Source organism: Dermacentor silvarum, chromosome 1 (assembly GCF_013339745.2).
Source record: "Dermacentor silvarum isolate Dsil-2018 chromosome 1, BIME_Dsil_1.4, whole genome shotgun sequence".
NCBI classification, from domain to species: Eukaryota; Metazoa; Arthropoda; class Arachnida; order Ixodida; family Ixodidae; genus Dermacentor; species Dermacentor silvarum.
Genome location: NC_051154.1, coordinates 194544966 through 194567106, shown reverse-complemented (window position 1 = coordinate 194567106; position 22141 = coordinate 194544966). Strand labels below are relative to the sequence as shown.

General features: G+C 43.2%; 2 protein-coding genes across 4 annotated transcripts in view; one reads left to right on the top strand and one right to left on the bottom strand.

The window, feature by feature from the left end:
* The first annotated feature begins 1346 nt into the window (after positions 1–1346).
* Positions 1347–14746, top strand: LOC119436603 (uncharacterized). 2 transcript variants are annotated; one of them, XM_037703505.2, is made up of 11 exons: positions 1347–1555; positions 1991–2065; positions 2676–2729; positions 2833–2911; positions 3483–3658; positions 7040–7145; positions 7235–7405; positions 8423–8458; positions 8552–8666; positions 11053–11139; positions 14343–14746. In XM_037703505.2, the coding sequence occupies exons 1-11, from the start codon at positions 1539–1541 to the stop codon at positions 14471–14473; spliced, it is 1047 nt and encodes a 348-aa protein (XP_037559433.1). In that variant the 5' UTR covers positions 1347–1538; the 3' UTR covers positions 14474–14746. The 2 variants fall into 2 exon arrangements, with proteins under 2 accessions (XP_037559433.1, XP_049514895.1); XM_049658938.1 differs by lacking the exon at positions 1347–1555 and adding an exon at positions 1615–1864.
* Positions 14747–18084: 3338 nt separating this feature from the next.
* LOC119436602 (uncharacterized) overlaps positions 18085–22141 on the bottom strand; it is a 40647-nt gene continuing 36590 nt past the window's right edge. The window contains exon 6 of one of the 2 annotated variants that reach the window (XM_049658952.1): positions 18085–18457. In XM_049658952.1, the coding sequence (XP_049514909.1) occupies positions 18137–18457 (321 nt within the window). In that variant the 3' untranslated portion in view covers positions 18085–18136. Of the gene's footprint in view, positions 18503–22141 lie in introns of both variants that reach the window. The other variant, XM_037703504.2, reaches the window with a different exon arrangement.

The following is a 22141-nucleotide window of genomic DNA, read 5'->3' as shown; positions in this document are numbered from 1 at the left end:
CCCCCCCCTCACACACACACACACACTTTTGACAGTGGGGGTTGTGAATGTATGCCATAAGTATCTATCGACATAAGTATAGATATAAGAGTGTTTTAGCTGAGCGCTTGCTGTCCGCCCCGCTCAGACCGCCATATGCTAGCAAATGCCACACAACCGCTTAGCGGGAACGCTATTGCGCTTGCGCACGACGCTCATACCGGCAGCGCAACGAGGACCGCAGCCCTCGCTCCGCCAGAAAGCCGACTGAGCGGAGCGTGACAGCGTGTCTATACTTGGCCTCTTCGTCGTTTTGCAGCCGAGTTGATAGCGCGTCGCTTGCGTCTCGGCAAGACGCGTTTATCAAATGCGAAATCTACGTAGTTCCCTGCAGTATCTCAGAGCGTGAAATCTGAGCGGAGCGGCGCTCTGCTAAAAAACTGTCTATAAATAAGATATACTATACATATTGTAACGCCGCACCGGAGGAGCGTAGAAGAAGAGGAAGAAGGAGTGGTGCGAGGTGTTCGGTGATCGGCTTTTTTCTTCTCTGCCGTCACCCTTAATTCGCACCGGGAATAAATCCGCACTGTAATAAATAAATTCGCACTGTAAATAAATGTAACGCCGCACCGGATAAGTAAGTGTAGTGAAATAGGAAGTAGGAACGGTGCTGCAATATTAACAGAACAATTACCGAGATACCCAAAACCTTTGCGGATACCAGAAGTTCCCACCACAAGATGTATGTCATGCACTCATATCTCTCTCATCTCATATTCACTCATATTGTAAATAAGTTGTCCAAGTTTTGCACCGCAACGTCGTTAATTGTTCCCGCCCGGTAGGCCGGTCTCCTGAGGCCTAGGTACATCAACCTCGGTGCCCTACCATTTAGTAACGCCGGACGGCAAACTACAAGGAACGAGAATCCGCCGTCCTAACACCGAAGCCAGGAGGACATAGAGGAGGGATTCAGTCAGTTCGTTAAATGAACGTGCGAAATGTGCGACACTCAGTTAACCAAATCATCGGTCTTCTGTTGATGCTCGACGTATGCATTAACATCGACAGAGCAGATGGCATGTAAAATTGGCTCAAATAAAATTAAGAATGCCGCTCTGATTCAAAATCCGCGCCGCGCATAAAAACGCGACAGAAAATAACTATTAAAAACAAAAATTTAACAATCAAGCAAAATACTGAGAACTAGAAAAAAAAAAAGAATACGAGAGCAATCGCACCAGTAACGCTATGCAATTTTCAGCGCTTGGGCTCTGGTCTGTCCAATCCCTGCAGGTTCTATCTGCAAGAGCGAGACAGGCCAAGAAAGGCTGCCCTGCATTGGCTCCTCTCTCGCTGTAGTGCCGCCGGTGACGCTAGGAGCGCGACTACCGCTACTACTAATAGGCCCACTAGGCGTAGATTAGTAGCTGGCGAGCCAGGGTGAGCTGCAGGTTGTAACGATTTAGGTGTAACACAGCAGTGTGTTGTATACGTCGCTGTTCCGAAGTTAGATCTCGGTCACCCAGTTCTGGTGTAGCCTTCCTGTGTTCAAGATGAGTTCCAAACTGAGGTAATCATTGCGTTTCATTCCGTTTCATTTTATGTGATGTTCCGGTTCACGTGTGTTGTCCATCTTGACGCGCGAAGTTTGCTCTGTGCGTGGCGTTTGGTCGCAGCGCGCAGATTTTTCTAGTTTAAATGCCGAGTCTGAAGCGCTTCACCGACGTAAATGCAGTCTTTAGTGGCGTTCAGAGGCGTAATTTTAGCACGAGAACGTTTTGAAGAAGTACCGTTGTCTTATCTACGCCCTTAATACCGAACTCGTCGTGGAGGTATCAGTGGAAAGATGCCTAAGCATAAAGTTAAGAAAGAAATAAAGGTAAGTAAATGATCGAGTGACGTCCTTGTGCATATTGCACTTTGTCACTCTGAGCCTTTTATTATGTCGATGTGCAGCGGCAACACAGGCAATTTTATTATGAATTCGAATGTTTTGTCTCGACAGGAAAGGAATGCTCTTCGGCATGGGAAATCCACTTCTTGACATATCTGCTTCTGTGGATGTCGATTTCTTACAGAAGTGAGTTGCTGGTTTTTTTTTTTTTTTTTTTTTTTTCGTGAGACATGTCTTTCCGCTCTGATAATTTGCTCTCCACTGTAGGCAAAGGGCGGCTGGCAGCAACCGTGATACTGTGACAATTTTTCAGTCACAAACGGCTTGTCATATACCCGTAGTACTTGTGCCAAATATGATTGTTTAAGCGCGAACAGATAAAAAAAAAAAAGGTACCGTCACAGCCTCCACTGTTAAAAAGAGGATCGGGTTATTTGGCTCGTACAGGGGTTGACTTTTGTCAACACTTATGTGAGGCTGAATTGGAAACATCTAATGCAAGGACATGAATTTAAATGCGGTACTGTTATGTTGATGCGCAAAAAACGACTTGAAACTGAAGCGTTCGCGGCGCGATTGTTTACTAGGAGCATTAGTCATTGTTTTTTTTTTTTTTTTTCGGGGGGGGGGGGGGATTACGCTTTTTAAATGTAACCGACATGTCGCTTCTGAAATAGTTGTGAAAAAGCCTAACACACTTCTCAGTTTGTGCCTGTCATTGGTGTTGAAATGTTGCTTAGTACCTGCATAATGGCTTGTACTCTTAACCAGTTTTGTGTGCTTTGTATCCCTGCAGATATTCACTGAAAACTAACAATGCTATTCTTGCTGACGAGAGCCACGCTTCACTGTAAGCATTTTTCAGTCATTACAGATCCTTCTGTGTTTGAGAAAATTCGCATAGCCCTTGCTGCATTAAACAGGCCGAATGAGTGAATATATTTGTGCTGCAGGTACACGGAACTTGTGGAAAAATTTGACTGTAGCTACACAGCTGGAGGTGCCACACAAAATACTCTGCGTGTCTTTCAGGTGTGTATTGTACGTCTTCTGGGGTAGTGATCGACCTTCTCATTTTTTTTCCCCTCACTATCTGAGATGTTATTGCCCATCTTGCAAGCACTTATCTGTGAGTTCAGTCTTTTGCTGGGCTTCATTTCCCCCAGTTGATGACCCCAATTACATCCTGTCTGCCATGTTGGAAGCATCCGTGCTAACAGCAGTTCATGTGCCTGGAGTGTATTGCTCCATTGTGAAATGGAATGTGCCATTGCAGAGAAAGCCATATAATATATATATATATATATTGCAGCCTTATTTTTGACATAGGATTTTAAATAACTGCTACTGCATGTCGTCAGCCATGAGCTGCATAATTGCTGCCGAATGAAGTGTTCTATATATGGCAATGGGCACACAATAAATTGGGCTACAATGTACACAAGTTAATTTCCCATGAGTGATGCAATGGTCCTTCATGCTACTACATGTAGCAGCAATTTGCATTATGTACAGGCATTACAATTAAACAGTGCTATTACTGTTTCATAAAAACATAATTTTAATTTCTTTTTTCTCTGCAACTGTTTTTCTTCTTTAAAAGTGGGTCGTACAGATTCCAGAAGTTGCCACATTCATGGGCTGCATTGGTAGGGACAAATTTGGTGGCATTCTTGAGCAAAAAGCCAGAGAAGCTGGTGTCAACGTCAGGTATCAGTACTCTGACAAGGAGCCTACAGGCACATGTGCTGTTCTGCTGACTGATCATGGAAAGAGCCGGTGGGTTTTTCACTGAATGATTTTCGTATTGTCCTACCAACATGGTACAGTGCATTCCACCTAAAATAATGCTCAGGAAACTGGAAGATCCCAGGATTGCAATGAGCTTGTACACCTGGAAAAACCTTGAGAATGCATCCTTGAATTTTTGTGTGTTCATCTAAGGGTGCCACTTATTTTTGGCAGTCTTGAGTGTAGCATGTCACTGAGCCCCATGACTACCTGTGTGGACATGCGCCCCAGCTAATATTAAATTTCATTGTAGAAATTAAGCTATGAGAGAGAAATCTTTTATAAGGGTTTAAACAACCACATATTAGTGTTTGAAGTAGTGTTGGAAGTGTTCAGCATGCCAAGTGAGTTTTAAATGTATTCCTAGCTCAGTGGCTTGCAAAACTTGATAATGGACCTTTTTCCTAATTGTAAACAAGCTTCCTTTGAGGTAGTTTGCCAAGCTAATAGGTGGATAGCAAAATCTGTTGTCGCAAGGGATTGTGGGGTACGCCGTGTTCTACTACAACTTCCGGTTCGAGACCACGACGCCGTCTATGCCGCTGTCACTTCACGCCCATGCTTATCGCGCTTTGTCTTTTATATACTGCGGAAGTTTGGTGAAAAACCTTGATATAACCACCGCTGGACAGTTCCAAAACGTAGGTGTGAGCTATCGCTCCTTCGTACTTATGTTGGCGCCCTTAAGCCCAAACCGCATGAGAGCGATTTTGTGCGCGACGGCGACGAGCGACGGCTTCGAGCAACGAAACGGGTCGTCGCGTGAACAGATCGCTTGTTCTTGTCGCTTCGATCGCTCGGTTCTGGAAATCTAGAATTCGTCGCTCGGAAGTGCTATGAGCGACTAGCCAATAGAGCGAAATCGGAACTGGATATACATCAGTCAAGTACTACCGATTGTCGCACGGAATGAGCAAACGACTAGATTTTGATACGTGTAAGGATAATAACGTAGTGCAAGACCTTTAGAAATATTAATGCTACTCTTTACACTAAAACACATCAACTTAAATTAATAAAGCACGCGTAACGCCAGTTTCGGCGAGTATTTGCTGCCTTCATACCGGCAACACCGGGGAGACTGTCGCTCAAAGTCGTCGCTCGTCTCGTCGCTCGCATGCGGTACGACTTGTAGGCGACGAGTAAACGCGACGGCCATGCTCCATCGCGTCGCTTGTCGCTAGACTCGTGTACGTATTTTTATGTGGCAGGTATTTCATGCCCTAACGTGTTGCGTCAAATAGTCGTAACGTTTATCAAGCGCAAACGTTTGTCGAGCGGATATAAACGTTCGTTAACTTAGAAGTAGTTTTTAATAAGTGGTAAGTCAACCTAATAAGTGGCTGTTGGTAACGCTTCCCATAACAAACAGTACAGTCGATCGCTTCGTCCGCTGTTTTGTCTGCAGCGGTGCCCAGCGCGCGCCATGTCGTCGGCTGCTGTGCCTTCGCAGTCACCAGTTTTTTGTCAAGAGACGCATGTCGTGTGTAACTGCAGAGAGAAAGCACTCATTTAAGTATCTCAAAAGTGCACGAATTATTTTGACGTTACCTCGCCTCTCTCTTTCGTGTAGCCTCAGTTGCCTTTTCATTGTACCGGAATGAAGACGGCACATAATGAATATGTGCTGAGGATCCTTGCTGGGTGCACCTGTGTGTATTTAACTGATTGTTAAAAAGGGGGTATTTGTACTAGAACGTTAGTAGACGAAGTTATTCGCCAAAACACCTGCCTGTGGCGAAATGATCTTCACATATTCTGGCTCCTACATTCGGTACCCACAGCTCGCCGTTCATGGTCGCTCGTTTGACGGCAACTGGCCATTTACGTTTGTGCGCTTCATTCCATGGAAAACGAAACACTTCTTTTTCCCTTTCACGGAAGAGTTCGCGCACCCTAATGCCAAGCAGCCAACCATAATCGCGTTGCTGAAGTGTGTTTTCTTCGCGAACAGCGGGAAATCGCACTGTAGAAACTGCTGACAAGGCTGAACAAAGTAACAGAAGCGCTAACCCGCGAACCGGAAGTCGCTAGCTGACGACATCGTCATTTTGCTCTCCACCTATGGCAGCATAGTCATTTTTGCAGTCACTGCGTATGAGCCTAGTTTGCTTATCTTATGGCATGGGAAATGTGGACATGGCTCTCGTGATTAAATTATGCGCAAGAGACAAGCCGGGGCATGTGCAGCTAGCACTTGCACTTTCTTGTGAACCATGACCAGTGTCACCATTAGTTGGGCAAGTCTTCAGTACAGAGAATTGCACTTGTAAATTAGGAAAAGGGTCTACTGCATTATGTGTCATTGCACATACGCTGATGGCTACACTGGAATGCATGACCTTACACACCAAATTGCAAAGTGCACTTATGAATGTGTGTGCAATAATTTCAGCCTCAGAAATTGTTTGCCAGACGCTTTATGCCATTTGTAACAGTTTTTCCGGAAACGCATTCTGATACATTCAAGCCATAAGTTGGCAAAATGAATAGAACTCAAGCTCGTCAAAATCGCTTAACCAGGCTCACTCATGCTCAGCCTCGCCAAGATCATACCGATGCTGACTTATAAAAAATCTGACTGAGCAGGACATATTCAAGCTCGAGGACTTCTACTTGCTTAGTCTTTCTCAGACCTGCAGAATCATGGATTCACTAATACTCGTAGATTTGTGGAATTATGGACTCGCTCAGACTTGCAGGCTTATAACTCGCGCAGAATTGGAATCATTAGCTCATTGCAAAGCTACTTGCTCATCAGAATCGGATCTATATTTTTGGCATCACAATTGGATGGGTAACACCGACATATTTCTTGTGCAACAGATATGTGTTTGTGAGTGGGTGGTGAGGGTATGAAGGTGGCACATACTGCAAAGTATTGTTAAAACCAGAAATTGTTTCAATAACGTTTCTTAACTGATGTGGCAATCTAATATTTTAATCAAATTTCATGACAAGACCGCCATAGCTTTTATTTGAATGTGAGGCTGCAACTGCCACTTTTGGCACATTACTTACGCTGGTAAGAATGAAACAGTGGGGCATTTAAGCAAGTCGGAAATGTTTCGCCAAACATTTTGTCACAGTCCACATATTTCACATATGATGGTAATTGCCACACCAAATCGCTGTCATTGTGTTTCACAGAAATGTGCTTTACCCCAACATTCCTGCAATTCAGAAAAAAAATTCTGTTCAGTGGAAAGCGTATTGTTATTGTTGCATGAAGACGGGTAGGTGCAGATTATTGCATACATGTTGAATTCCTTTTTCTACTCCCTCCTCCTCTGTATTGTTTTTTGCTCTCGTCAAATAATAAATGTGACTTTTTGGAAGAAATTAACATTTTTTTTTTCTTCTCTGCAGTTCATTGTGTGCCAATTTGGCTGCAGCGCAGCTTTATTCAGTGGATCATCTCCTGAAGCCTGAAAATAAGGCACTGATGGAAGAAGCCACTCATTATTATATATCGGCAAGTAGCAAAAGCTTTCACAGTGCTTGTTTGTTTTTCGTTGCTCTTCTTGCTCAAGCTCAAATTGGTCTCAACAATTTCACTTGCAGGGCTTCTTTTTGAATGTCAGCCTGGATAGTATATTGACTGTGGCCAAACATGCTTCCAGCAAGAAGAAAGTTTTTTGCATGAACCTCAGTGCACCATTCTTATGCCGTCTATTCAAGGACAACATGATGGCTGCTTTCCCATATGTTGATATTATCTTTGGAAATGAGACGGTAAGATTTTGATTTCTGAAATAACAAATGGGAGCAATATTTATTCTGGAAGGCATCTAGCATATACTACTAAAACTTGTCACTGCCATAATGCTTTGCCAGGGATGCTACGCATTGCACTCTTCTTAGATTAATTAGACTGGATGCCGTAATAGAAATGTAAAGCAACAGCTGTGTGAGTAACATATTTCTGGCATCTGGGGGCAGGTGCGTTCATTCAGCACTGCACAGCAATCATTATATGATCATGACTGTCTTCATACTATGAGGCAACTGGTTAAAGTTTAATGCTACCAATTTTTTTTAGTGTGGATCTGAATTAAATTTGTATTGTAGATTTTCCTGGTTATGTGTGCCAAATGGCATGACTGAGAGTAGCGTTGTTTTTCCACAAATTAGCTATAAAGATTAACGTGCACACTCCCAGTTGGCTTTCCAATGGATGATTTCTATTGACCACTCTACTTGCCATTCGAGATGTTGGCATGGGAGCGGCAGTGTTGCTACGTAATTTTGCAAAGATGTCTTTAAATCTATACAGGTTTTTTTGCCAATAAGAGTCATGTGCCACAAGAATGTTTATAATTCGTTGTATTTAACATTTTGTCCCAAGATGTTACTACTAACACTCCTGTTCCCGGCACGGCTCCTGCTGCCCAGTACAGTTTTGGTTTTAGTGCGTTTTTGTCGCTTATTTATTTCTGCATATTTATATGAACTGAACTATCATAAGCGTCGGGAAAATTGTTCATCTCGCAATAAAAATATTGAGTTAACTGCATGGAACACATTTTCACCGAGATTAATAGTGTGGTGATAAGTGCAAACTGTGTGTGTTTATGCCTAGCAACAGCATATCAAAAGTAAGTTAGAAATATGTTCAATAAAGTTGCCACTTCGAGCTCGAGTTGTGGTTTGTCATTGCTGTGCTCAAGAGCCCGTCCCCTGAATGCAGTGTTTGTGAATAAATATGCTGCATGTGCATATGCTGAAAGCTTTTTGTCCATTACTCTCTAGGAAGCAAGAGAGTTTGCTGAAGTTCACAATATGAAGGTGAGCTTTCATCTCTAAAACAAATGTACTGGCTTCATTTTTGCATGTGAAATAGGGAAATTTGTGATTGCATTGCTTGCTTTTTTTTTCCAGACCAAAGATATTACTGAGATTGCCAAACTGATAAGCAAGTTTCCTAAGGAGAACAAAGAGTTTGACAGAATGGTAGTCATAACCCAAGGTGCTGATGATGTCATTGTAGCTCAAGGTATGCATTATCTTATTACAGCAAAGCAGCTGTTGCAAACAGCTCCTGTACTTATAGGTGTAAGTTACACGGACATAAAAGAGAAAAATTATTCAAGTACATGTATGTATTAGTAAATTACCATTTTATGGTACGATATCTAAAAAGAGCCACATTGGCCTAAATAAAATTACAAAAAAAAAAATTGAAATTTGCGACGTCACAGTGACGTGCTGGCATTTCGGCACGAAATCCAAAAAATGGAACTGACTTTGTCCTTTAATAATGAACCTATTACCACGAAATTAATGTCAATAGAGTTTTGACAAAATTCCCTATTAGTCCAAGCTGTTCTAGTGTTTCTCATTAGGGTCTTTTTAAAGGTTTGAAACCATAACTTCAAGATACTCTATAGCTTTTGGTGTAGCATGTTAAAGGGCAACTCTGGCGATTTTTCGATGTCAACAGATGTCAATGAAAATTCGCTGGGTCTGTTCCTCTGAATACCTCCGTCATGTCCTAAAAAAAAAAGCAGGCTTGAGAGTTAGTTGCACAGATTTTTTACAAATGAATTTAATCTATTGCCTCGAGCACCCTACCTTACCTCCTCCTCAGTTACAGGCTACATTGTGTATGACGTCGGGAATATTCCGCGCAGAGCATGCCGGGATCATGCAGACGACAGCGACGAGAGCGTGCAGATAGTGCAGGAGTCGACGATCGTGAGCTAGTGCTTGGCGTGAGATGTTGCTGTCGCGAGAAGTTTCATTCCCTGTGGACGGGCTAGTGATGCGGGGTGGCAAGCGGTGTTGCGTTGTTGGCTGCACGAACTTCAGCCCTCGCCATCCGCTAACACAGTTTGAGCCGATGCCGATCGCGTTCAGCCGAGGTTAAGCCTATCACAGTGGCCGAGTTCGTGCGTCTGCTGCTGGCGGACCAGACCGACCGATATGAAGCTAATTAAGCTATTAGGATGAGGAAACCTGCGTCTGTAGTTCAGTTTTGACCATACGGATTTGAAATAAACCATTCCTCATTTCGTACACTGCACATGCAAAAAGCTAGAAGCGACAACACGATGCGCAATCAACATCCGTATACGTTGCCGTTCTCGAATGTGGCCAGTCGCACTCGCCGGCGCTTCCCTAAATGAAATGTGACTACGCACATCCATGGGTGTATTATTACCTATTGTTATGCTGACTCATTATTTAGCTTACGAGGTGCACTGTTTGCCTCATATCCCAAATGGGCAGCAAGCGGAGGCCCCTTTGATACAGCATGCGTGAACCACAGTCTCGTTCAGCTGCCAACGATGTCATACTTCATGACATCGGCGTTTCCGCAAGAAAACTATGCATTCTCTAAATGAACGATCGTACGCGCAATGTCCTAATCTATGTCTACTTTACGGAACACTAATTGTGTGCATGAAAAGAATACGAAGAATGATAAGCAGGCTGCACTGCAATGCTTCCGTACTACGGTCTCCCGCTCCCTGTTTCCGAAGGTGTGTGGTCACACATATTAGCGCGACCCAGAGTGATGTAACGGTGCTTACATGCACAAAATCTGCATGTTTTGATATGTTCCGACATTAATTGATGTCACCGATGAGCAGCTATCTCAAGCGAACGACGAGTGGTCGCTGTACCTGTCAATGTAAACAAATGCACCGGTCGGTGCTTTGGACTGTCAGCGGCATTCTTGCGGGATACAAATGCGGAAAGTCGTGCTCCACATCTTACAGTGAGCATGCAAAGCGGTTCCCTGAGAGGGGTAAAACACCTAAAATAGCAAGCAGCATGTATATCAGTGGTTAGGGCTACCCTTGGTCTTCATGTTGCAGCGAGTTATGTTGCGCATGGGCGCTGGCTCTAGTGGTGGCGGACGGCAATTCGTGGCTATTGAATTCGTCTGAATCATAACTGGTCACTGTTCGACAGATCCGAATAGGTGGTGCAGCTTACAATGTCACCCGAAGGTCCGGCGCGGTCACGAATAAGCCGAGCGTCTGCTCTTCGCTGGTTTCGTTCGCCCCGCGGGCGAGACCGGCATGCGTTGCGCGCCTTCACCGCCGGGGGTACACTCGTGACGTCACAAGCAGAGGTTCGCTCGGCTGCTTGCTCAGGCTTCAGTTTTGTTTTTGCGCTTTTTTGCTTATTTAAAATTATTTTTGAATTTGCGGAACAATTCTCCTATCAGGTGCGTCACAGGAGGATCTCGGGAACCTAAATATTTTATTAGCTTGACATGGTCAAAAAATCGCTGGAGTTGCCCTTTAATGGTGCTAAACATCGGCACCAATTTCTTCTCTGGAAAATAGAATTCCTTTTCCATTGACTGGTGCACTGAAAACTTGACAGCTCTTGTAATGCCACAAATGTGTCTACCTTTGTTTGTTCAGGTCACACCACTCAGAACTTTCCCGTTCCCAAGCTTGAGCCAGATGTGATTGTTGACACCAATGGTGCTGGAGATTCCTTTGTTGGAGGTACGTTCCAGCTCGGAGCCCACTAACTGGCTTGTTTTCATAGGTTATACGTATTAATAGTGACAGATTTCATTTCTTGCCGTGTGAACATTACTTCTTCATAGTGCGAGCTCTTATTGTTAATTGACACATGAAATTTCCTTCCATATCTTCCATTATGCATGAAGGCCATCCATAAAGCAAGCTAGGATTAATTTTTAAGTGAGGCATGAACATCGTAAGAAAAAGCTACATTAGAGACACACATGGCAGATAGAGTGAAGCATAGGCATCTTCGGTTAGTAGCGCGATGACCGACATAGGAAGTGAGAGAAGGGACAGGAAAGAGCGCTCAGTTACAATTTTATTGCACACACGGACCAGGCTTATATACCATGCCATGGCTCAACAGAAGAGACAGGAGGGTGACACGTGTACGGATCTTCACTTCCAGCATTACAACGGACAGATTATGTACCTAGATATTGCAATTCTTTATCAGACAATGACAGTTTTGTGTGATTGAGGTGCATGTTTGTTTGCTTTTGTGGCGACTGATGATGGCCTTCGAAGATCGGTCTGCAGTAATGCTCACAGCAGTGAATGTGGAGATGGCAAGATGCAGTTAAAGACATGGTTTCCGCTGCTCACGTCAGCAGACTAGGAGGTTACCCTGAATACTGAAGACTTTGGGCCTGCTTTTGGAACCTTTTGAAGCGCAGGTTAACGCCACTTGATGAGCTTTGAATGAGCCAAGTTCAATGGTAGGGGAGGCCTGTTAGCTCTGGGTAGCTCTGGGTTCATATGCCCAGCACAGATCATTATTGCTAAAAAAAAAGCTTGAGATCTAAAAACTGAATTGAATCAGCAGCTGGCAGCTCATTGATTAAAACTAAGACAAATTTGCAACAGGGCTAGAACAGCTTGCCAGTTGGTATCGACAGTGTCGGCGTCAAAATCTAAAAATACTGTCTACAAATCTGATAACTTTTGTGACAATGGCGGATGGAAGGCATTCAGAAAGTAGGTCATTGTGAGTGGCAAGCAAGATGTCGCTGAGCACGGGTGCTATGCACACCGTCCATTCAAGGTATGTTTTTCAGTTCCAAGTTGCGAGCATTGAGTTCAAATCAAATAAGCTTTAAGAAGCTCTAGAAACCCCCCAATGGTGATGCCAGAGGTGTTTTGAAAGGCTATGCTGCCATGCTTGTCAATGCATTCGGAGACTGCTACGAGCCTGGTTTCACGAGGCAACGAGTAATAAAAGTGCCTGATGTCAATGGAAAATGCAAAAAATGTGCGACTGATTTTTGAAAAACTCGAGTTCTCCAGACCTGCTCACCATGAAGCGATCATCATGGTGAGTGTGTTCACTTGAGATGTGATTGCTGCCAGGTGTCTGCCTCTTTTGCAAGTCAGTGCTCTTTCCTGTCCCTTCTCTCACTTCCTGCAGCAGTCGTTGCCCTGCTAACCAAAGATGCGACATTACCAACATGCCTGTTCTTCCACCCTTGCAAAGCATAGGCAGTATTTGCAGATTTGAACAATTGCTTTTTAGGAATTTGTCATAGCATGGCACTAAGTTATGCTAACCTGCTGCCAGTGACTGAAATGAGGATGTCACCTCTGCCTGGACTGCAGTATCACTGACGAAACATTGCTGTGCCAGAAATAGTGACTGTAGCTATCGCGTGGCAAGAATGCGGTTGATACCTGGATTCTGAAAGGAAAGTTCCAAAATTGTGAAGCGTAAATGTTTTTTCAATTGCTTGCCGCATATGTTTTTCTGCCATAACAAGTCAGATATGGCCAATATAGCCTTCATCGTGCACATTGCATCATTCTGCTGTGAACCACCTGCACCATTGCCTGACCAAACCATCACTCATGTCTGGTCTGTACAATTTGCACAACTGCCAGTGCATCTCTGCCTAGCCAGTGGCACTAGGTAACATAACACCCAGCGTGGTGGCTTAGCGGCCATGGTCTTGTGCTGCTATAATCACGAGGTTGTAGGAACAAATCCCGGCCACGGCGGCCGCATTTCGATGGGGGCGAAATGCAACACCAGTGTCCCCTGCATTTGGGGCACATTGAAGATACCCTGGAGGTCAAAAGTAATCCGGAGCCTCCCCCACTACGGTGTGCCTCATAACCAAATTGTGGTTTTGGCACCATTTCCTTTTACTGTATCGTTTCAACATTTGGATTAAAACAAATAATTTCCCATACTTTTTCCTTGGTTTCATATAGTTGTGACCAACAAAAATCGGGCCCGTCATTTCCTTCCCCTTCTCGTTGATGACATCCTTGTGTGGCTGATATGGAAATACTATCATGGCTAAAGCTCTCTATGACTTTAATGTATGAACTTGCAATGCTTCATTTGAAACATTGCCATTTAGAATGGCAGTTTGTTTGCTGTAATGCAGTTTGCACTAATCAGTTGGAAAACATCTTAATTTGCTGCACAACTTGCTTATTTGACATTGGTACCAAATTGCTTCTTATCAATTAAAAAAAATTAATTTTCATCTTTTTTATTGTTTAGCACAATTGAAGGGCCTTAAAAACTGCCCTTTAGAAGGCACATGAAATAATTTTAAATTTAAGATTTTTTTTTTCCAAGGTGGTGACATACTTCATTTTGTTCCTGGTTAAACAATGTTAAAAGCATTTTGTTCAGACAACTAGTCTTTTCTTTCAACAGGCTACACTTTCTACTTGAAAAAACAAACAAATATCACTTCTGCACAGGTGCAAGCGTGATCTCTTTCCAGATGTTACTCCATTACATGAATGTCCTTTCATCTATATAACTTTATATTTGGTGCTCTTCGGTTAGAACTGCAGCACATGTAATGGGGCTGGTCATCATGTTGCCTATTGCTGAAGCCTGCCTTTTGGTTTTTAATGAACCACCAACTCGGTCCAGTTAATAATGGTGGTTCGCTTGGCAAGCCTTTCACCCATTTAGTTTTTTAAGTGCAGCTTCTTCGTGAAAGACACCACTCATTTATTTCAAAAATATGCCATGTGATTGAAAAAGTGTGTGCATTAGAAAAGCTTGATGTTGACAGGCTTTTGTCCTTAAAAATGCTTTTTAGGGTTTTTGAAGAATCCTTGAATTTTTTTCCAGGAAAAGTGCTACGAACCCCGATTTAAAAAGTTATTAAAGTGTTCATAAAAGGAGTGTTCTTAGAAATTTATAATTTGCACTGCAGGTTTTCTGGCCATGTACCTCCTGGGGAAACCTATCGAAACCTGCATTCGTTGTGGCATCACTGTGTCTGTGGAAGTCATCAAAAATTCTGGCTGCACTCTACCAGATAGAGAAAGCATTCATGTGGTTTAAGCCAGCAGCCTGGCCCACATTTTTTTTTTTTCCCCATTTCTTTTACCCCATTTTTCCAGTTACTCCAGGTGCTACTCAGGCAAATGTCATTTTGATATGCACTGTCCTGTCATGCATTTTCATGACAGTTGAAGTAAGGCAGCTGTCAGCTGTGCACTTGTGTTCCCAATTTCAGCAATAGTATGATTACTCAGTGGGATGACTGGTTGCTGAGCCCAAATGGAAAAATGGAACAAGTGAATGCTTTTACAATAAAGAACTGCTTTTGTAGAATTTTTTTTTTCAACTTTTATCATGGAGCTGTGCATAGATTTAAATGGTGGCTGTTAAATGTCTTGTGATGCCATTCAGCTATACTTAGCACATTGAGGCCACCGAGAGTCCAGGTGAAAACTTCTGCACAGAAGCACCAGTGAGCGACAGTGATTTTTCATGCAGAGAATTTTCTTAAATTTAGGAAGAACCTGCTATAGCAAGGAAGGTATTGATAACCTAATACTTTCACCTTCAGGCTTTACTTCAAAGATAAAAACTCATATTTGACCAAGGCCAGACAAGGGCATTTCTAGTTGCCATCTGCCGGTAAGTAATGAACAGAGAGTACTACCAATAACACTAAGAGGCACCAGTCTCGTCTGGTAGAACTCGTTCTACTGATGGCCAGGCATGCAACCAGTAGTTTCTCGTTTTCACTGGGTAAGCAAGGGAAGTATTCATGCCTACGTGCCTTTCTTGCAGTATAGGCAAGGTGTAACCATCGTTGTTCATTTTAACTTTAACCCTTTAAGGACGAGTCAAATACCTATCTAAATGAGCAAAACACGTCTAGAATAAGCATATTCAACAAAAAGAAAAAATATTTTGCAGAAGTTTTTGCAGCAATAGGGGGAGAACCCTCCTGCAGAGAACTGGAAGTGGGCTTCACCCCAAGCCTCCTAAGGCTTCGTTTTCAATTTGTATACACAACTCTCGTTATATAGGTGCACATTTCGTTAGCTCTACATCACGCGTGACACCACTGCAGCTGGATACCTTGCTTTCAAAAGACCGAGTTGCGCGCCAAAATTCCTCGTCCAGTGTTTCTGCTCTAAACCAACAAATGACGCTTGCTGCCGCCTGTCATGCAGTGTTAGCCGAAGACATTTAGCCAGAAACTTTGTACTCAATACCTGAACTCTGCAGGAAAATTTTTTCTGGTACGTTATTTTTTTCTCGCCCCACATTTCATTATTTTCTGCATTATCACTTGTGAATAAGTCCATTGCGCTAGATTTGTTAATGCCGCACTCCAAGCTTAAAACATCCATGTTTCAAAGTTTTGTAGTAGTTTAGACAAAATAGTTCACGTTGTGGCTTGTGATGAAACGTTCACCTTTGAAAAATCTTGCGTAACATATGTAACCAATTGGTCAGCATACTCATTAATGCACTCAACATGTGACCGAGTCTCTGGTTGTCAGTGAAGACCAGAAAAAATCTGGCCACCATAATTCTTCAGGAATGTTGCCTTTAATAAAAATAATTGCAAAATTGTTTTGCCACAGCAAATCCTTGCTTTAAGATGACTGTTTGATATTTTATCCATGGTTGTGGCACAAGGAAATAAGGACGAAGAAAACCTGGGAGGACAGATACAGTAACACACTTAACGGAACATCATTAACAAGTGATACATTCTTGTTGAACGCTTCTTTGTGAGCTGGTCATCTTTTAGTACAGATTCATGCCAGGATGCCACAGTTGTCAATTCACTAACTAGGAAGCAGTTGCTCGAGCGTGTATGCATACAGCATTTTATGTAGATGTAAAATATGTGGGGTTTAGCATCTTCAACTGCACAGTGCATTACGAGACTCAATAGTGCTGTGGTTCCTTATTTACTTCGACCATTAGGTGGCTTTTAACGTGCACGTAAATCTAAATACAGGAGTGTTTTTGCATTTCAAACCCCACGAAACGCAGCTGCTACGACTGGGAATCGACCCACTACAGAGGTGACATGGCAGGTCTTGTGGCAGCAAGTGGCTAAGCTGTGGCACAAGTGCTATCTGGTTATAGTAAGCAAACTAGCCAATAAAAGATTCTGCAGGGTGCATATGTGTATAATGCAGCAACCACAAGCACAGAAAGTAGCTGAATTACCCCAGTAGAAAACATTAATTTACAAAATCTTACTTATGCAGGAAATAAGTAATTTATTTGTGCCTAAGGAGTTTTCCAAGTCTAGTATAGGTCATCATTGGCAAACGATACCAGCAGTATGGCACTTGCAAGCCAAGGTTAGAACACATTATGGCACTGCTGCTCTCAGGTTGCAATAATTCTTGCAGCACAGCTTTCAGAAGCCTCCATCCTTGGTACATTTTTCTTTGCACAGTTATGCTTTCACGGAACATTGCATTGCAACAAGCCATAGCCTTTGTTGGTACCAAGCAAAGTGAGAAAGGTTGCAGCCAACAATAGAGGTTATTTGTGGCAAGGTTGTGTGAACTCCTTCCTTATCTAAAGGTACTTTTTGTGGGCCCTTCTCGCAGCTAATTTCGTAGCAGAATTTTGCAGCAATATTTTCGTAGCAGCCAGTTCTGAAAAAAACTCGCCGACAATTGCAATACTCCCTAATGCGAATTACGAGCGTAGGCGTTTTGAATTCACGATATATTGTGGCAAAGAATTTTATTCTGAACAACAGGGTCCTCTGGGCAGCTCGTTTAACAGCAGCGGCAGTTGAAGCATTTCCACCTGTTGCGTCGCTCATTGTTCAGAAAGCATGAACACGGGAATGTGTGGCTGCATGCATTCTCTGGCGGCGCAGTAGATCCGAAGCCCACACCAGTGCTTTGTTTTTATATATGGCATTGGTGGATGCGCTAGCCGCATGCCTGGTCCCCGTTGTAGAGCACGTCTCATGCGCCACTCCACTTTCCTCCTCACGCTCTCTTCGTTATCACAGTCTTTCATCCCCCACTGCGTTCCGCATTCACTCTTTTATCCTTCGCTCGATTACGCCAAGGGGCGCCAACGCTCAATCCAGAAACGGGCGCCTAAGAGCTGTGCCCTAAAAGTTCTTGCTACTACAGTGGAAGTGTCATGCTGTGCTCAATGGTGTGCTCAACCCAAGCAAAAGGAGAAAAACAATTTTGTGAACAAGCTGGTGCCTTCCTGCTTTAGTGAGGAGGGGCCTTCAGTGTAGGGCTCCTGTAGCTTTTGCCTTCTAGGCTTGCCACACCAGCTGTTGCTGGTCTGAGCTCGACAGCAAGGCCTTGCACTGTTTGGGTGTGGGGCTGGGGCTGGAAATTAGTAAGTACATGTGCCATATATTTTTCTCACGAGTAGCTTTGGGCAAGAAATGTGCATACATAGGCACCCCTTTTTTTTTGCTGCTGCTAAGTACTGCGAGGTCACATCTGTGCAACTTCATCTGGCTACAACAGACTTCCCAAGTGTCTCAAAAATGTGAAGGCACTTCTTGAAAATGCAAAGTCACGTTGCATGAAATCTTCCCCTAGTACAAGCAATTTAAGAAGCAGCCAAATGTTTCATGAATCTTGTGGCAAATTCTGCAAATACAAGAGAGGCATTCACAACCTGTGTGGATATATAGTAACAACAAATAAATAAGCATAAAACTTTATTTTTTTCCTTGTAATCTATTGTGTATAAAAATTATGGTGCATTTGCTATCCAGATGCTGTCATTTCTATGGTCAAAGTAAGGTTTAAACATATCTCTTATTTTCGTCGTGTATGACCAGCTTGTCAACATAGGGCTGACTTTACTAGCACATAGCCACTCGGAGTTGACATCCGATGTCTTGCTCATGACCAAATCATTTTTGCAAGTTACAAAATCCTTTGGTAGAAGTAGCCAGTTGGTTTCTTCATTTTTGAGGTCCGAAGTCTTCATTTCACTGAACGTTCTTGTCAGCTTGAAAAGCTCGTTCTTCCCAGTGTATTCATTGTTTGGCAGAAGCCAAGATGACTGGTCCTGCATCAAATCCACCATATGGTTACCTTTAGGGTGATCTTCCACCTGTAAACACCATTAAAAAAAACGACATCAACACTATGAACAACTTAGGTAGTACCAGTGGATAGAGCACTTAAGAGGACTGGTAAGGTATACCAAAACTTGACTTGCCATGAGAATAAATATAGTACAGTAGAACCTCATTGATACGATACCATTGTGTACGATTTCCCGGCGCCAACGTTCCTGATCGAGAACAACAAAAAAAAATGACCCACTACAGTTATGCTTCTTTTTTTACTGGCTCAAACGTTCCTGGAAATGCTATCTTTCGGCACAACATTCAGTACATCGCCAAACTGCGATCGTATCATGTTTTTCAGCCACTAGATCCCATGTCAACAAGAAAAGGCGCGAGGCACCCACGCACGATCAAGAACAGCAACTTCCCCACAAAACTCACTGGACCGCCTGTCTCGTGTGAAAATGCCAACATGCCCTCAGTTTTCTATTGCAGTGCCAGCAAATCTCTTCCCGAGTCATCGCACATCGTGTTCACAGCTATCACCGTCAACCCTATTGCGATAAGCATCTTCACCTATTTCACAGTGCGTGGGGCGTAGTGCTGTTGGAAGTTCACTGCACGCTTTTAATAGACCTTTTGCATAATGCTGACAACCCTGCATGGGTTCCCGCCACCATTGCGAAGGATAGGCATGCGGGCCAGCGTTTAGAAAGGTGGTGATCGCGCTCTCGGCTACAAGTCCTACTGAGTTTGCTGTGGTGTTCTGACATAACAGTGTGTTCACTGCATAACATCGGCCCTGCGAATGCAGGCTTATTTCCCCACAACGTGAGGGGTGAAATATCTTGGCACGCTACTGCACTTGCACCACGAACGCATTGTTTACTCCTACAAAGCAAAAGTTGCGACGATGAGAGGCCTTGACTGCAGGATTTACAACTTTCGTTGAGTCTTACGTCATTTGGTATTCTATAACAGTAAAGTAAAAAAAAAGGGGGGGGGGGGAATCAAAAAGCGCCGCATGCTGCACTATTTTGTCAACTATTAAAGGGTCCCTGAAACAGTTCAGACAAATTTTGTAGACGCATACGGTACAGCTACAGTAAAACATTCACACCACAATTTTTGTGAAGTGTCTCATATTAAGTGAGTGACAGACGATTACAAGTTACCCTCCTCCATAGCCATGCTTTTTCTCAACTCGCTTGCCGAGCGATCGGGGCTAAGCTCCGCCTTAACTGGCTCTGCATCACGATGGGATGTCGTGTTTACTTTCGGTTGTCTCGAAGCCAGCGCGTGAAGCCTCTCCAACCTTTCCCGCCAGCCGCATAGCAGTTGATCTCAAGCGAGAGCTATCGAAGTAACGTGCGTTGCGAGCATTGTCGCAGCACCGAGCGTGTCCAGTATTCCAGTAACCACAGTCGAGCTGGGCATTTTGACGGATGGGTGGAGGCGTAAACTATAGCCCCATCCATACTATTACTGTGATCAAGGAGATTTAGCACAGACTAGAGTGTACTAGACAATAGTCGAGTGGGCCGAACGGCGCGCGCTCTCCCGCTGAGGCGCTGCGAGTGGAAAAAATGTGCAAGGGCGCTGCGAGCTAACTGGATTGTGGCGGAGACACGCTCAGCGGCATAGTCAACATACTTTCGCTGAGGGCGCTGAGGCCGATTGTGCATAGTATGCTTTTAAAATTGTGCTTTATTTCTACTGCAAATTTATTTTGCAAACATATATATTTGAGGCATGGATTATACAACACGATGTCTTTAAATTTGCTGTCGTTGTGAAGCGCGTCGTCTGCTGGCGACCGCGCGTTCGCTATGCGAACGCTGGCGGACTCCCAGTTTTTTCTTTGCAGAATGGCTGTGCAGTGGATTTTTTTTTATGTATTAGTTGCTTTGGTGCACCCATGACTCTTGACGGCCGGTACCAAATGTAGTTTTAGCTGGGTGAACTGCTGTTTTTGACACTTGAAAATTTTATTGATATCGTGTCATTTTATGCGCGCTTCTCGTTGGTGGAATATTGATCAGGGACAATGACCAAAGAAAACAATGTTAGAGCGAAATAAACGAGGTTTATTAACTGCATGGCACGAATACTGCCCAATGCATTTCTTGGTAATTAAATGAAAGGGTACATAGACATGTATATTCACGATATATATGTAAGGGAAAAATATCAAATGTTCTATATGTACTAGTTGAAAAAGTGAGAACTCCTGAATGGAATAAGCGCATGTGTTTGCAGTAACAAACACATTTATTAGTGAATACTGCGCATAAATCTCTCATTCGCAGAAATAATCATAGCACGCAAAAACACCTCATCTCTCTCATATATATATATATATATATATATATATATATATATATATATGCAAGTGTTATTGATATACTGTGCGACGCCGAGTAGTCGTTTCCGTTCGAATGTAATGCGTAACAGCACTATTGAAGTCTCAAAGGTGAGTGACCGGTGCAAGTGAGGTCTGTTTGTGCATGATTGTGCTGCCGGAGAGTCATGGCTGTTGCGCAGAGGCGCAGTTCCCGAGATAATTGACGCACAGGTGTTAATAAGTACTGCTTAACAAGTTCCTACTGTCATTCAATATAAACACCCCATTTTGGGGCAGCCTGAAAATCTGCTACCTTGATTCAGGCACGGAAAACTTTTTTGACAGCCTCAACATGTTTGCAACCCATTAAAACTGGGCGCCCCGTGTGGTACCACACTTTTCTTCAACGAACGCAGCAGATCTACACATATCTCTACGTGTGTGTGAGGTATGCCGTTCCTTTAATTGCTTCATTATTTAGGTTATGATAGTGCACCGGATAACTGAAAGCAGCCGTTTGTAATATACAAGCTGCTCAGTTGAGCACATACATTTGAAACGGCATTACATTTATGTATGAAATATAGGATAAGCGTAATGTTTTTCTCGGAAATCAGAGTCGAGAATAATTTATTTCGTTTACAGCTATAGAAAAAAGCCGAAGAACACAGCCACCTGCCTTTATTATTTTTTTTTATAAATTCTTGGGTATTGCGTGGCAAAGCCACGATATTATTATGAAGCACCCGGTTTAGTTTTCACCACCTGGGGTTCTTTAATGTGCACCTAAATAGAAGTACACGAGTGTTTTTCCATTTCGTGACTATCGAATTTCGCGAGCTCCAGTTTAGCAGCGCAACGCCGTGTCCACTATACAGCCACTATTTAGGCTACCGCACCGGCTTTATTTTTCTTTCCTTTTTTTTTTTTTGAGGTATCGACTGGAAAAAAAAATTCCAGGTACGGCTTATGGCCAAAGATTAGCATATAGGATGGCTAACTAAAGCTGTTTCAGGCACGCGAGGTCTGACCGCAATAAATGACCTCGTAACAATTACTTTGCATTCTGTTACACGAAAAAGGCGGAAACTTGAATGGAATGTTGCGCTGCAGTTTTTTTTTTTTTATTTTTATAACAAAACTTCCCGTAAATCTCAGTACAAGGCGCCCGATGGGGTAGATGTGTTTTATTTGATGTTTCTCCGTCTGCGTTTCGCAAGACCTACTAATACAAAACTACATGCGCAACAATACACACGAAAGATACATGCTGCTTAAAGAACAAAAAAATATTTGTTCTCCAAAGGGAACCGTACAATAATATGGTAGAATGACA

What these genes read in the sequence shown, in the direction of transcription:
- LOC119436603 (XM_037703505.2), top strand. An exon ending in CTGAAGTTCACAATATGAAG is followed by an intron (nt 8,459 to 8,551) that starts GTGAGCTTTCAT and finishes TTTTTTTTCCAG; the next exon opens with ACCAAAGATATTACTGAGAT. An exon ending in TGATGTCATTGTAGCTCAAG is followed by an intron (nt 8,667 to 11,052) that starts GTATGCATTATC and finishes TTGTTTGTTCAG; the next exon opens with GTCACACCACTCAGAACTTT.